This window comes from Anolis carolinensis, chromosome 6 (genome assembly GCF_035594765.1).
Source record: "Anolis carolinensis isolate JA03-04 chromosome 6, rAnoCar3.1.pri, whole genome shotgun sequence".
Taxonomy (NCBI): domain Eukaryota; kingdom Metazoa; phylum Chordata; class Lepidosauria; order Squamata; family Dactyloidae; genus Anolis; species Anolis carolinensis.
In genome coordinates this window covers 10,183,152-10,195,863 of record NC_085846.1, presented here as the reverse complement: position 1 = coordinate 10,195,863, position 12,712 = coordinate 10,183,152, and the positions used below count along the sequence as shown (strand labels likewise).

At 39.6% G+C, this 12,712-nt stretch overlaps 2 protein-coding genes across 2 annotated transcripts; both read left to right on the top strand.

Moving 5' to 3' along the window:
- The first annotated feature begins 2,402 nt into the window (after nt 1-2,402).
- On the top strand, nt 2,403-6,638 carry LOC134292515 (extracellular calcium-sensing receptor-like). Its single transcript, XM_062957692.1, has one exon. It carries the CDS (start codon nt 3,724-3,726, stop codon nt 4,690-4,692), a length of 969 nt encoding a protein of 322 aa, XP_062813762.1. The 5' UTR covers nt 2,403-3,723; the 3' UTR covers nt 4,693-6,638.
- LOC100559008 (vomeronasal type-2 receptor 26) lies at nt 5,047-9,981 on the top strand. The gene is made up of 4 exons (XM_062957077.1): nt 5,047-5,061; nt 5,518-5,721; nt 6,633-6,759; nt 8,194-9,981. Exons 1-4 carry the CDS (start codon nt 5,047-5,049, stop codon nt 9,093-9,095), a joined length of 1,248 nt encoding a protein of 415 aa, XP_062813147.1. The 3' UTR covers nt 9,096-9,981.
- The last annotated feature ends 2,731 nt before the right edge of the window (nt 9,982-12,712 follow it).

The window sequence follows — 12,712 nt, the reverse complement described above, 5'->3', positions numbered from 1 at the left end:
GGACATTTTTTTAATAGACATAATTATGACCCATATGACTCCTGTTAAATGTGGTATGATCTGAGAAGACACCTGTGGAGTTGTGATAAACATATTTTTGCAATGCCTCAGAGCACTCCTATTTAATGATCAAGTTTTTCCTATTTGCTCTTATCCTATTGCTCTTACTTCTTTAACGTTCCTGGAAACTCCAGGGAATACTAGTGAAGAAAAGGTTCTGTCTTTGCTGTTTTATACACAGAACTACAGCACTGTACAATCAGTGGGATTTATCTATAACTGAACCTGCATCGGAGTGCATTGCTCTAAATTATATGCGTATTGCTAATGTAATTGGAGTTGTAGATGGAGGAAAAGATGGTTCCATTGCTTTGACTGTGTATACCTCACACTGTACAGAACTGATTTCAAACCAGGAAACCAAGGGAACTTCAAATAGGCTGTACTACTACAGGAGACCTGGATCACAATTTGGGAAGCAATGAATAATTGTCCAAGTGGAATATTTCTATGCAGAATTAAACTATCCATCCAACTCATTTTCATTCTGCTGGTGTTCAGTCTGTTTCAGGTGGCATGCACAGCTGGTTCATGTGACATTGGTCAATCTCTTCATATTCATCACAAGTATCACATCTCTGGAGACCTGCATATAGGTGCCATTCTGTCTCAGATTTTTATGTCTTCTGAAGAGATATCCTTTAGACAAAATCCTGTTGAGAAATCTCAAGGAGATACGATGTATGAATTTGGTCCCCCCCCCCCCCCAAAAAAATTATTTCATGCAATACTTCAGGCATAAGAGAAGTTGGGATCTGTTGAAAATTATTGTTATATGTTGGAACTGGTTTAAATTAAAAATGGAAAGAATATTAGAAAATATACAAAAATATTTTTAAAAGTGCTTGTTTTTCATATGGGACTTACTCAATGTAAAACTTACAAATGTGGTCATTGTTTTATACAAAAAACGTTATGAGCAGCATTTTCTGTACAGAAACTCGAAATGTAGCTTCCTGCACAGAAATGTGATTGTCAGCACACACAATATAATTTTAGTGATGATGTCTGAAAGTCTTTCATATATTTATTCAAGACTTCATTGCTACCTCTGAAAAAGAAAATTAGTAACACATATAATCCCATGTTTGTATATTGCATTGTTTTGAATAATTTGGGGTCCCTTTTTAGAGAGATAAAGCATGATAGGATGATGATGATGATACACATGAATTCTGATCCACATCTACATCAGTGTTTGATTGTATATTTGTAGAAGGCTCAGGCCCATTTTTCTGTATCTTTAGTCAGACATTCTTCAATATATTTTAGTGCAATGCAGATAGAAAATGTGTATTAATCTTAAATAGACGTGTGCTGTTACTGTTATTTCAGACTGCTTTCTCACAACTACCAACACATCCTGGCCTTGAGTTTCGCCATTAAGGAGATCAATGAAAATTCCCTCATTCTACCCAACATCACATTGGGATTCTTCATTTACAACAGTCATTTTCTTCCCGACTTTACTTATCTTGCTTCAATGGAACTCCTTTCTACCTGGGGCAAATTTGTCCCTAACTACAAATGTGACACCCAAGACAACCTAGCAGCTGTCATTGGGGGACCTACTTCTGATGTCTGTCTCTACATGGCAGATATCCTGTGCGCCTATAAGTTTTCACAGGTAAGCTAACCCACAGAATTAAGAGTTTAAACTTAACTGTTAACTTTTCCCTAAGCAAGGTTAACCTGAATGTGAGTTGAGATATTCACATGTCTTTCATTCTACCGTTCTTTCTATGCTTGGATAATATTCCTGCTAGAGATGGGTTTCCTGGTGTGAAAAAAATAACTTGACTTTGAACAGATTCATTCTGGAAAACATAGCACTACCTAGGCCGATAATCTGATGCAGTTTTAATGTGAAAATATAAAAAATTAGATTGAAATCAATGGTCCACTGACATGGAAGGGACCTTTATCACAGTAGGAAGTTTCAAGTAAAAAAATTTTTTTTCCATTTTGGTCACTTTTATTGTTTTTCTAAACTTTGGTGATATGCAGACCAGAAATGTAAAAAGCATAGCTCTGGGAGGTAGAAGTGATATTTATATGTCCTTCTAGTAGCCTATATGATTGGCAGGGGCGGTCCAACATGGAGGCCAAAGTAAGCGCCCGATTGTGGCACTTTGTCCACTGCAGCGGTGGCGGCGGGTTCCATCAGCTCACTCGCCGCCAAACGAGGAAGGCCTCGTTCTTCTCACGAGGTCTCACGAGATTTCGCGAGGTCTCGTGAGAAGAGCGAGGCCTTCCTGGAGGCCTTCCTCTTTCGGCAGTGAGCAAGCTCTCCAGCAGCAACATATGTTGCATGATGAGCTGAAGACAATTCAAATCTATACATGGGATGAGATGGATATTTATGCAACCTCACAGCTCAGTTTCCACTGGATCTTATAAGTAACGCATCAAACCCCTTCTAAGTATGAGAAATAATATACATGGGCCTTTGTACAATCTAGTGGAATCTAAGCAGTGAAGTCCCATAAAGGCCCACCTCCCTTGGATAATATCATTGGGTTTTATTAAGATGCTGATCCCCCACCCCCCAAATACTGTTCATGCTACTATGCGTCAGACAAAACATTTTCCGAAAATGACAAACATCAGGATGAAGTCTGTCAAGGTGGAAAGCCTATCAATGTTCGTAAATTCCATGTATGTGATATATCTTGAAAAGAATAATTTCCTCACTTCCTAGAGTTATTTACTCCCTTTGAAAGGATGGTTGCTTAACTTTTGAATATCATTTGAGGCTCAAGTTAGCCTCATTCCTTTTAACCAGTTTGGCTTGTTCACCAGCTATGACCATTCTTAGGCAGACATAGCTTGGTCACAGAATTGGCATACAAGTTAGTTTATACTCATGGGTTTCATACTGAGCTGCCCTTGAAGATGATCCAGAAGATGCAGCTAATGCTATTGCAGAATGCATTTTAACTGATATACCATGTTTCCCCGAAAATAAGACGGTGTCTTATATTAATTTTTACTCCCAAAGATGCACTAGGTCTTATTTTCAGGGAATGTCTTATTTTTCCATTAAGAAGAATTCACATTTTTGTTGAACAAAAAATGAACATTTATTATATACTGTACAGTAGATGTCATCACGAAGCAACATAACCAAACAAACCGTGAATCCTATCAAGAATTTCTTGTTACTACCATTGTTTCCATGTACAGCACTCTATGGTACATACGTTTACCAATCCTGCATGCTCTGGTTTTCTGTTCGGCGGACAGGCTTCCAAACAAAAACTTTGCTAGGTCTTACTTTTGGGGGAGGCCTTATATTTAGCAATTCAGCAAAACCTCTACTAGGTCTTATTTTCAGGGGATGTCTTATTTTTCGGGAAACAGGGTAGTCTGAGGGATGTTCAGTCACTACTTAAGGTACCGGATCTTACAAAGTCCAAACCAGTACAATAGCATGCTTTTCAATCCTTTGAGGTGCAAACACAAATGTTTTTAGATAAATGTTAAAATATTTTCTGTAATTATTTCCTTACTCTAATGCATTTTTCCTCTGTTTTTTCTCTTGCTTTGGAGTCCTTTTGAGGGAATTTTATTATTTCTGTACCATGCTTTGGATTTAACTGTACTGATGCACTACCTGATACAGTCATTTCATTCACTCCCTACTATTATATTAACTTGTAGATGAAATATGCTAATATGATTACCTCCTTATCTCTCACCCCAAAGATCACATATGGCTCTGCTCCACTAATGGATAACACAAAGGAGGCTCTTTTCTTTCACCACATGCTCCCAAGTGGCACCCACCAATACATTGGGATTCTCGACTTAATTTTGCATTTCCAGTGGAAGTGGATTGGGCTGGTGTATTTCTATCGTGAAATGGGAGAAAGATTTGTACATAAAGTACTTCCCGTGTTCTTGCAAAAAGGTATTTGCTTTGACTTCATAAAAGCAGCATTCCTAATAAACATTTTCAGTGAATTTGAAACAATGGCAAATGAGCTTATTGAAACGTCATACCTTATTGGGAAAAGTACTGCCAATGCAGTGATCATACATGATGAAATTCAGTCAATTGTACTTTTGAGAATATGGATAGAAATTCCATTTAACTTTGATTTACCAAAAATAAATAAAGTCTGGATAATGACAGCGGAAATAGATTTTGCATCGCTCCCAATTCAAAGAGACTGGGACATGAGCTTCATCAATGGGGCTTTATCCATTTCACGTCTCCCAAAAAAGGTTTCAGGATTCCATGAATTCCTGCAGGACAGAAAACCAGACACCGATCAAGAGGATGGCTTTATCGGGGACTTCTGGCAACAGGCATTCATGTGTTCTTTTCCCGGGCTCAATTTAGACGAGTCCCCTGAAAATATCTGCACTCAGGAGGAAAAGCTGGAGACTCTTCCTATGTCTGTTTTTGAAATGAGCATGACCAGCCACAGCTACAACATCTACAACGCTGTCTATGCTGTCGCTCATGCTTTGCATGACATGGATTCATCCAAATTCAAACACAGAAGAACTGAGATCAGAGATCTTCAAAAAATGCAGTCATGGCAGGTAATGTTTGGAGCACAATGTTACAGAATCATTCACCTTATTTGTATGTTTAGCCCCCAAGTTTTCTGGATAATTTAGAATTTTAGTGTCTAGGCACTAGGACTGGGTCACCTTCCATCCAAGCACTAGAATGAATAGAATAGAATAGAATAGAATAGAATAGAATAGAATAGAATAGAATAGAATAGAATAGAATAGAATAGAATAGCTGTATTGTCATTGTACTGTTGCACAACAAAATTAAATGCTTCCCCCAAACAGACCACATAAACAACACACCCATCCCTCCACGTCCCCACGACCACCGCACCGCCCCCAATGCCACACCAAAGTGAAATCATGGAGTTCAACATAGCCACAGCTCTAAGATAGAAGCTGTCTCTCTGTCTATTTCTCCTTGTCTTTGTGACCCTATACCGTTTGCATCTGCAGATGGCAATCATTCAAGTAAGGAATATGCTGGGTGAGATGGATTCCCAAAAATGCCCTGAGCTTTCTTAAGACTAAGGGACCTATAAAGTTCTTCCAAAGAGGGGAGAGGGCAACCAATGATTCTCTGTGCAGTAGTGGTGACCCTTTGGCCATTGTGCAGTTACCAAACCATGTGTGGATGCACTATCCAAGCACTATCCAGGGCTGACCCTGTTGAGCATTCAAGATCAGGTGGAATCTCTTTCCTGGTTAATGCAGTCTATACTGGAAGATGTGCACGCACTGCTCAGTGTGCTAGACATTTCCTAGCTTTATATAAAATAACTCATTAGTATCACCAATAAACATATACCTTCTATAAGAACACATAGGTTCCCTTAAACGTAGATGTCAAATGCAAGCATTTACTATCATATGTTGTTTATTTGGAAAGAGCATCATTTGTAACTGCATTTTCTCCTCTCAATTTAGCTTCTTCACTTCCTAAAACGAGTTATATTTAACAACACTGTTGGTGAACAGATTTCCTTTAATAAAAATGGGGAATTGGTATCTGGGCTTGATATCGTCAACTGGGTCACATTCCCCAATGAGACCTTTAGTCGAGTGAAAGTGGGAAGAATAGATCCACAGTCTCTACCAACCGTTGAGTTCACTGTTCATGAGGATGCCATGGTATGGCCCAGCTGGTTCAATCAGGTAGGACGTGAATACATTCCATCATGTGATGATTTCCACTCTCCCAAAAAAGGATGTACAGTATCTCACTGTCAGATTCCCATATCATAAGCATATCATCTCGGTAGGAAAACTATCAAACAACATTCAAACTAGAGAGTGTTTTTCATGAACTGGAAATACTACTTTCATTCTTTCTTCTCCACTGAAAAGGTCCTCCCTCCTGTTTCTACCAAGCATATTTGTTCAGATGATGGAACCAAAAATGGTAGACTTTTTTTAAAAAAAATATCAGGATCCAGGCAGTCTGATTTGTCCAATAATCTAGATCTACGTATGTTGTGTAGGCCTTTCTGGTTCACAACCAACACTTTGAATTGAGGAGATCACAGACTTTGTGGATTTACTCTTGGTCCCAGCTGAAATTTCTGAACACTCTTTAAAGTTAGCCCTCATGGAGTGTGATAATAATCCAAATCAGATGTTATCAAGGCATGTATAACTGTGGATGGATCAGGCTTCTTCAGCATTGGGTGGTGGTAGCCCCATAGCCTTTCAGTGTTCCAGAGCACACCTGGAATCCGCAGAACCCTGGGCAATTTTAATATTAGTGACCATCTTTCCTGCCCTGCTATATTCAAGGCTGAGGCCACATAAGTTGCGTATCTGTGTACTTCCAGTGTAAAGTTAACCACCACAGGGTGTCTCCTGATTGGTTTATCTGCCTTTCAACTGACCGTGAGCACCTCTGTCTTGTCAGAACTCACACTCAGTTTCTTTGCCCTCATTAGTTCATTACAGATGCCAGACAAAATTTAAAACTCAAACAGATTCCACTGAATTATATTGGAGGGGGAAAGAGAGCTAAAGGCCATCACCATGAAATATTTCCCTTTATTTGTTGATAGGCACAACCTCTTTCTTTGTGTAATGACCATTGTTATCCAGGTTATAGTAAAAGAAAGAAGGAAGGGAAGCCATTTTGCTGCTATGATTGTATTCCATGTCCAGAAGGGAAGATTTCTGCCCAGAAGGGTAAGAGTGGTCCATCCTTCTTTCCTTCTTCCCCCCCTCCCTCCCTCACTTTCCATCTTCTTATTTCACATGGAATGTGTTTTCTATAACTTTCCTTCACACTCTATTTTCAAGACAAAATTTGTAATTTTAGATTTTCAGATTAATATGTTTTTTAATTTCAATTTACATATTCATAAAAAAGTGAAACAAATCTATATACATGTATATCTGCATGGGCCAATACAGTATTTCCTAATATCTGTACAATATTCGTATTTAGTTACACTCTCCCCTCTTCCAACCCCTCCCACTTTAGTGATTTTGCAGTTGACAGATCGTAATTTTGTCAATGTTTATTGTTTCCAAATGCCGGCTGAGAGCTTGTGGCACGGCACCCAGTGTGCCGATCACTACAGGGACCACCTGCACTTGTTTATGCCAGAGACTTTGCAGTTCGATTTTAAGGTCCTGATAATGGCTGAGTTTTTCTTGTTGTTTTTATCAATACAACTGTCACCTGGTATGGCGACATCAATAATCCAAACTATTTTATTTTCGACAACTGTGAGGCCTGGTGTGTTGTGTTCCAAAACTTTGTCAGTCTGGATTCAAAAGTCCCACAGTATTTTTGCATCCTCATTTTACACCACCTTTGCAGGTTTGTGATCCCACCAGTTCTGGACATCCAGTTCTGATTCTGGATATCCATCAACAAGTGGGCTACAGAATCAAAATACAAATGAACAGACAGAGAAATGGCAGAAATACACGATGCCAGAAAACCGCACTATTATTATTATTATTATTATTATTATTATTATTATTATTATTATTATTATTTCTCTTAGTCTATTTCTAGTCAATATTCCTTCCAATGTTACTGAAAATTTCTTTCAGTAATTTTTTTTTGGAATATTCCTATAGTCAATTAGCTAGATGAGTTCATTTTTATCTTCTTCAATGGTATAGTTTGATGCAATTAAAAAAACCCTTTTGAGTTTTAGAAAAGCCTTAAAAACATGGCTATGTGCCCAGGCTTTTAACGAATAAATGATAAAGACAACCCAGACTGTTATATGGATAAAGTTGGAGGATATTGGATGAATGGATTTTAAGCATATGTTTATGTTTTATATTTTATACTGTATTGAATTGGTTGTAATATATTTTTATATGTTGTTGTTTTTAATGATGTATCGGCATTGAATTGTTGCCAATTGTACGCCGCCCTGAGTCCCTTCAGGTGAGAAGGGTGGGATAGAAATATTGGAAATAAATAAAATAAAATAAATTATCTATCAAAGCGTGCATTTTAAATATTTAATAATTTAACATATCCAGGACATGGGATGTGGAAATGCTGATGCCATAGGCTTTACTACAGGCTTTCAAAATGATGTTTTGACTATATCAATTGACTTTTAGAGTATGTCAATGTTTCCTTTTCCCTAGATGTGGATAACTGCTTTCAGTGTCCAGAAGATCATTACCCAAACAAGAACAGGGATTTCTGCATCCCCAAATCTCTAACTTTCCTCACTTTTGAAGAAGCTCTGGGGACAAGTCTGGCCAGCTCTGCTCTTTTACTCTTTTGTGTGACTTCTGTGGTGCTTGGGATCTTCCTCAAACACCGGGACACTCCCATTGTCAAGGCCAATAATCGGACCCTCACCTACACCCTCCTCCTCTCCCTCCTGCTCTCCTTCCTTTGTGCTCTGCTGTTCATTGGAAAGCCACAGAAGATGACCTGTCTCTTTCGGCAGACAGCTTTTGGCATCATCTTCTCCGTGGCCATTTCTTCAGTCTTGGCAAAAACTATCACTGTGATTCTTGCTTTCCAAGCCACCAAGCCTGAATCCAAGTTGAGGAAATGGTTGGGGAAAAGAATGGCCACGTCCATTGTTCTTTCCAGCTTGCTCATTCAAGCCACCATTTGTACAGTGTGGCTGTCTACCTTTCCACCATTTCCTGATCTTGATGTGAACTCAATGGCTGAAGAAGTCATTCTGAAGTGTAATGAAGGGTCAATCACCATGTTTTATTGCCTCTTGGGTTTTATGGGTTTCCTGTCCATTTGCAGTTTCACGTCAGCTTTCTTTGCCAGGAAGTTGCCTGACAGTTTTAATGAAGCCAAGTTCATCACCTTCAGCATGTTGGTCTTCTGCAGTGTGTGGATTTCCTTTGTGCCAACATACTTGAGCTCCAAGGGGAAATACATGGTGGCCGTGGAGATCTTCTCAATCTTAGCTTCCAGTGCCGGATTACTTGGTTTTATATTTTTCCCCAAATGCTATATCATCATTCTGAGGCCTGATATGAATACAAAGGAGCAAGTAATGAAGAGAAAGCATTAAAGAAAGTTTCTGTTTATTCATTTATCATCTGTTGTCTGTTATTTAGAATTTGGTTCCTAATGTTAATAAAATGTCCTGATGAGAGATTATATTCTGGTACAAAAGAATGATCTATATTTAATCCTCATAATTCCATCAGAAGGATGGGTCCCAGTCTTAGTTTGTATTGAAGAATCAGTATATGTAAGACCAATATTAGGTTTAGAATTATGCTAATGTATAACATTCCACTATTGGAAATATCTCATGCTAATTTCTTTTATGCTTAAGATTATGCTTTAGGTCATTTGGTCTCACTTTGGTGTGTGTCATTACAAATCCATGCATCACTAGGGAATGGGCAACTTACACTCATCGTGATTATAACAGATGATCAGGAGCACCTGTGTCATCCACAAGCCAGCCATTTGAGCTATATTTCAGAAGAGCTAAAGTTTTTCTCCTTGGATGGTGACAAAGATTGTATTGTCAAAGGCTTTCATGGCCAGAATCACTGCATTGCTGTGAGGCCCATATGACCAGTAAAAAGAAGAGAAAGCTTTCAAATATGGCTATACAGCCCGAAAGACTCACAGCAACCCAAAGAAGATTGTCTGTCCCTCACCTCCCCGCAACCCACCCCATGTTGCCTTTATTGCAATGTAAATAAAAGAATCACATGAGAACTCCTTCTCTGTTTGATATTCTGGTGCAGAAGAAAGATATATATTTAATATATGGTTGAATGTGTAAGTGTGTATGCATGAGTGCAAAGACATGATGATTTCTCCCAAAATACCACAGCTAGAATTTAATATTACCATTCTGGATTCATAACCTAGGGCTAGAAAGCTGTAACTTATTCATATTCACAAAGCCTACGCATTCATGGTTGGGGTAGTATTGCTATGATTGTAAAAGTGCTGTATGAGCCACTGCAAGCAATGGGGGTCAATTCTTTTGTCAACTGGGGCACAACAGAATAATTTTTCCACCAGGCAACATCACACAACCTGATACACTGTCCAATGGGACTCCAATGCCATCAGCTTTTTCCTTCACTAAACAGTGCAGGGAAAGGCCAGATAGTGCCAGTGCCACTAACTAGTAGCCACAAAAGCAGAGGCACTCTCCCCTCCTTCTTCTTGGCCTAGGATGCTTCTGTCAGTGTCAACATTGGGTGACCAGCAAGAAGGATGGTGATTACTGCACCTCATCCCCAGTAAAAAAATAACTGCGGTGTACTCTCCTTGAAAACTTCCCAGTTGCAGTGGGATAACACCAGCAACAAGAGGTAAAAGTGTACTCAATTCTCCATATAAATACACAACCCATTCCCAAGAAAGGGGACACCTAAGATTGCAGTAACCACAAGACCATTTATTATCTATTTAATTAATTACAGTATTTATATTCCACCCTTCTCACCCCGAAGGGGACTCAGGGAGGATTACAATGAACATATATATGGCAAACATTCAATGCCATCAGACAAACAACATACAGTATAGACACACACAGAGGCATTTAACATTTCCAGCTTCACGATTCCGGCCACAGGGGGAGCTGTTGCTTAACTGTCCACTAGTAACTGTACTTCCTCATTCCTTTCCAGCATGTTGCTGGCAGTTTTTATGGTGTTGTAAATTAGTTAAAATAGCCTCCCGCATAAAGCGTACCTAAATTTCCTACTTGACAGATGCAACTGTCTTTCGGGCTGCATAGGTCAACAGCAAGCCGGGCTATTTAATGGTCGGGGGCTTAACCCAACCCAGGCTTTGAACTCATGACTTCTCAGTCAGTAGTGATTTATTACAGCTGGTTACTAGCCAGCTGCGCCACAGCCCGGCCCCATACAATTTCCCATACAAGCAACACAATGCTCAAGATTCTACTAACAAAACTTTTACCATATGTAGAGCAAAAAAGTGCCAGATATCCAAGCTTGATTCAGGAAAAAAGAGTCATGAACATTGCTTCACTGCCAACAGAACCTCTGAAGATGCCAGCCACAGATGCAGGTAAAACATCAGGAGAGAATATTGTTAGAACATGACCATAACAGCCTGAAAAACTCCCAGCAACCCAGTAATTATGGCCATAAAAGCCTTCAACAAGACATTTACTATAGAGCAAAAAGTGCCAGATGTCCAAGCTGAGTTCAAGAAAGAAAGAGGCATGAGCATTACTGGATTGTGGGCTGCACTAAAGAATATCCCAAGAAAATCAGCCTCTGTGTAAATCATGAAAAGCTATGGATCAATGCTATGGAATCTTAGATGATGTAGTTTAGCCCAGAAGTGCTGGTACATCACCAAACAACAGTTTCCAGAATTCCATAGCATTGGGCCATGGTGGGGGGGGGGGGGAGTTAAACCTCATTTCTGTGGTCGGGCTGTGGCGCAGGCTGGTGAGCAGCTGCTGCAATAAATCACTCTGACCATGAGGTCATGAGTTCGAGGCCAGCCCCTGGCGGGGTGAGCACCCGTCAATTAAAAATAAAATATAGCCCCTGCTCGTTGCTGACCTAGCAACCCGAAAGATAGTTGCATCTATCAAGTAGGAAATAAGGTACCACTTATAAAAGTGGGAGGCAAGTTTAACTAATGTACAACGTTGGAATGAGGAAGTGAGGAAGTGCCATCAGAGTGGATGATGAAGCAGCTGCTCCACCTGTGGCCAGAATCGAACATCCCCTCAGGAGAAAGTTAAATTGCCTCTGCGTCTCTCTGTCTGTCTGTCTGTCTGTCTCTGTCTCGGTTCGATGTGTTTATGGGCATTGAATGTTTGCCCTGTATGTGTATAATGTGATCCGCCCTGAGTCCCCTTCGGGGTGAGAAGGGCGGAATATAAATACTGTAAATAAATAAATAAATAAATAAATAAATTTCTACAGTAGAGATGCATCCTTAATCTAACACTCAAACCAGTGCTAGTTCACTGTGCAAAACTCTGCACTCTTAAAATTAATGCTTCACAATCTATTATGGCTTTTCGTTTTCGAAAGTGTCATATCCACAGAAATATGTTCTTGCCATTGGTGATTACAAGCCCTTGTGTCTCCCTTGTGACATCAAGAGAAATGTCACAAACAGACACACACACACACTACTTTGGTAGAATCTCAAAGAACCTATAATCCTGATTTAACTCTCCTGTAATTGCTAAATTGGCCATGTTTACATCTCCTTCTTCCCTAAGAAGCAGATGTGATCGTGGCCAATGTAGCAATTAATTTTCTGAGACCCCTGGGATTTCTAAAAATCACTAGGAAAACCACTCCATTTGAGGTGGAGAACCTGTGCAGATACACAGAGGAGTAAGTTCCACTGAATTTATGGGACTGACTTCTGAGCAGGCATGAAGAGGAGGGCATAGTTACAAGTACTATTAATATTGTCCAGGTCTTTCAGAGCTGTAGCTAGAGCAAGACATGGATCCATCATTTTGACTGTTGAATCTTCATACTGTAGAGATCTGATTTCAAAAGGGCTGAGCCTCCAATAGCATGCAAAGATCCTGCTGAGACAAAGAATATCAATCATCACCCTTTTACTACGCATCATAGGTCTCATCGGTCCGGAGACCTGCTCATTGCTGGCATCTTCTCTCAACTCATTGTAGTGAGGCCATATTGT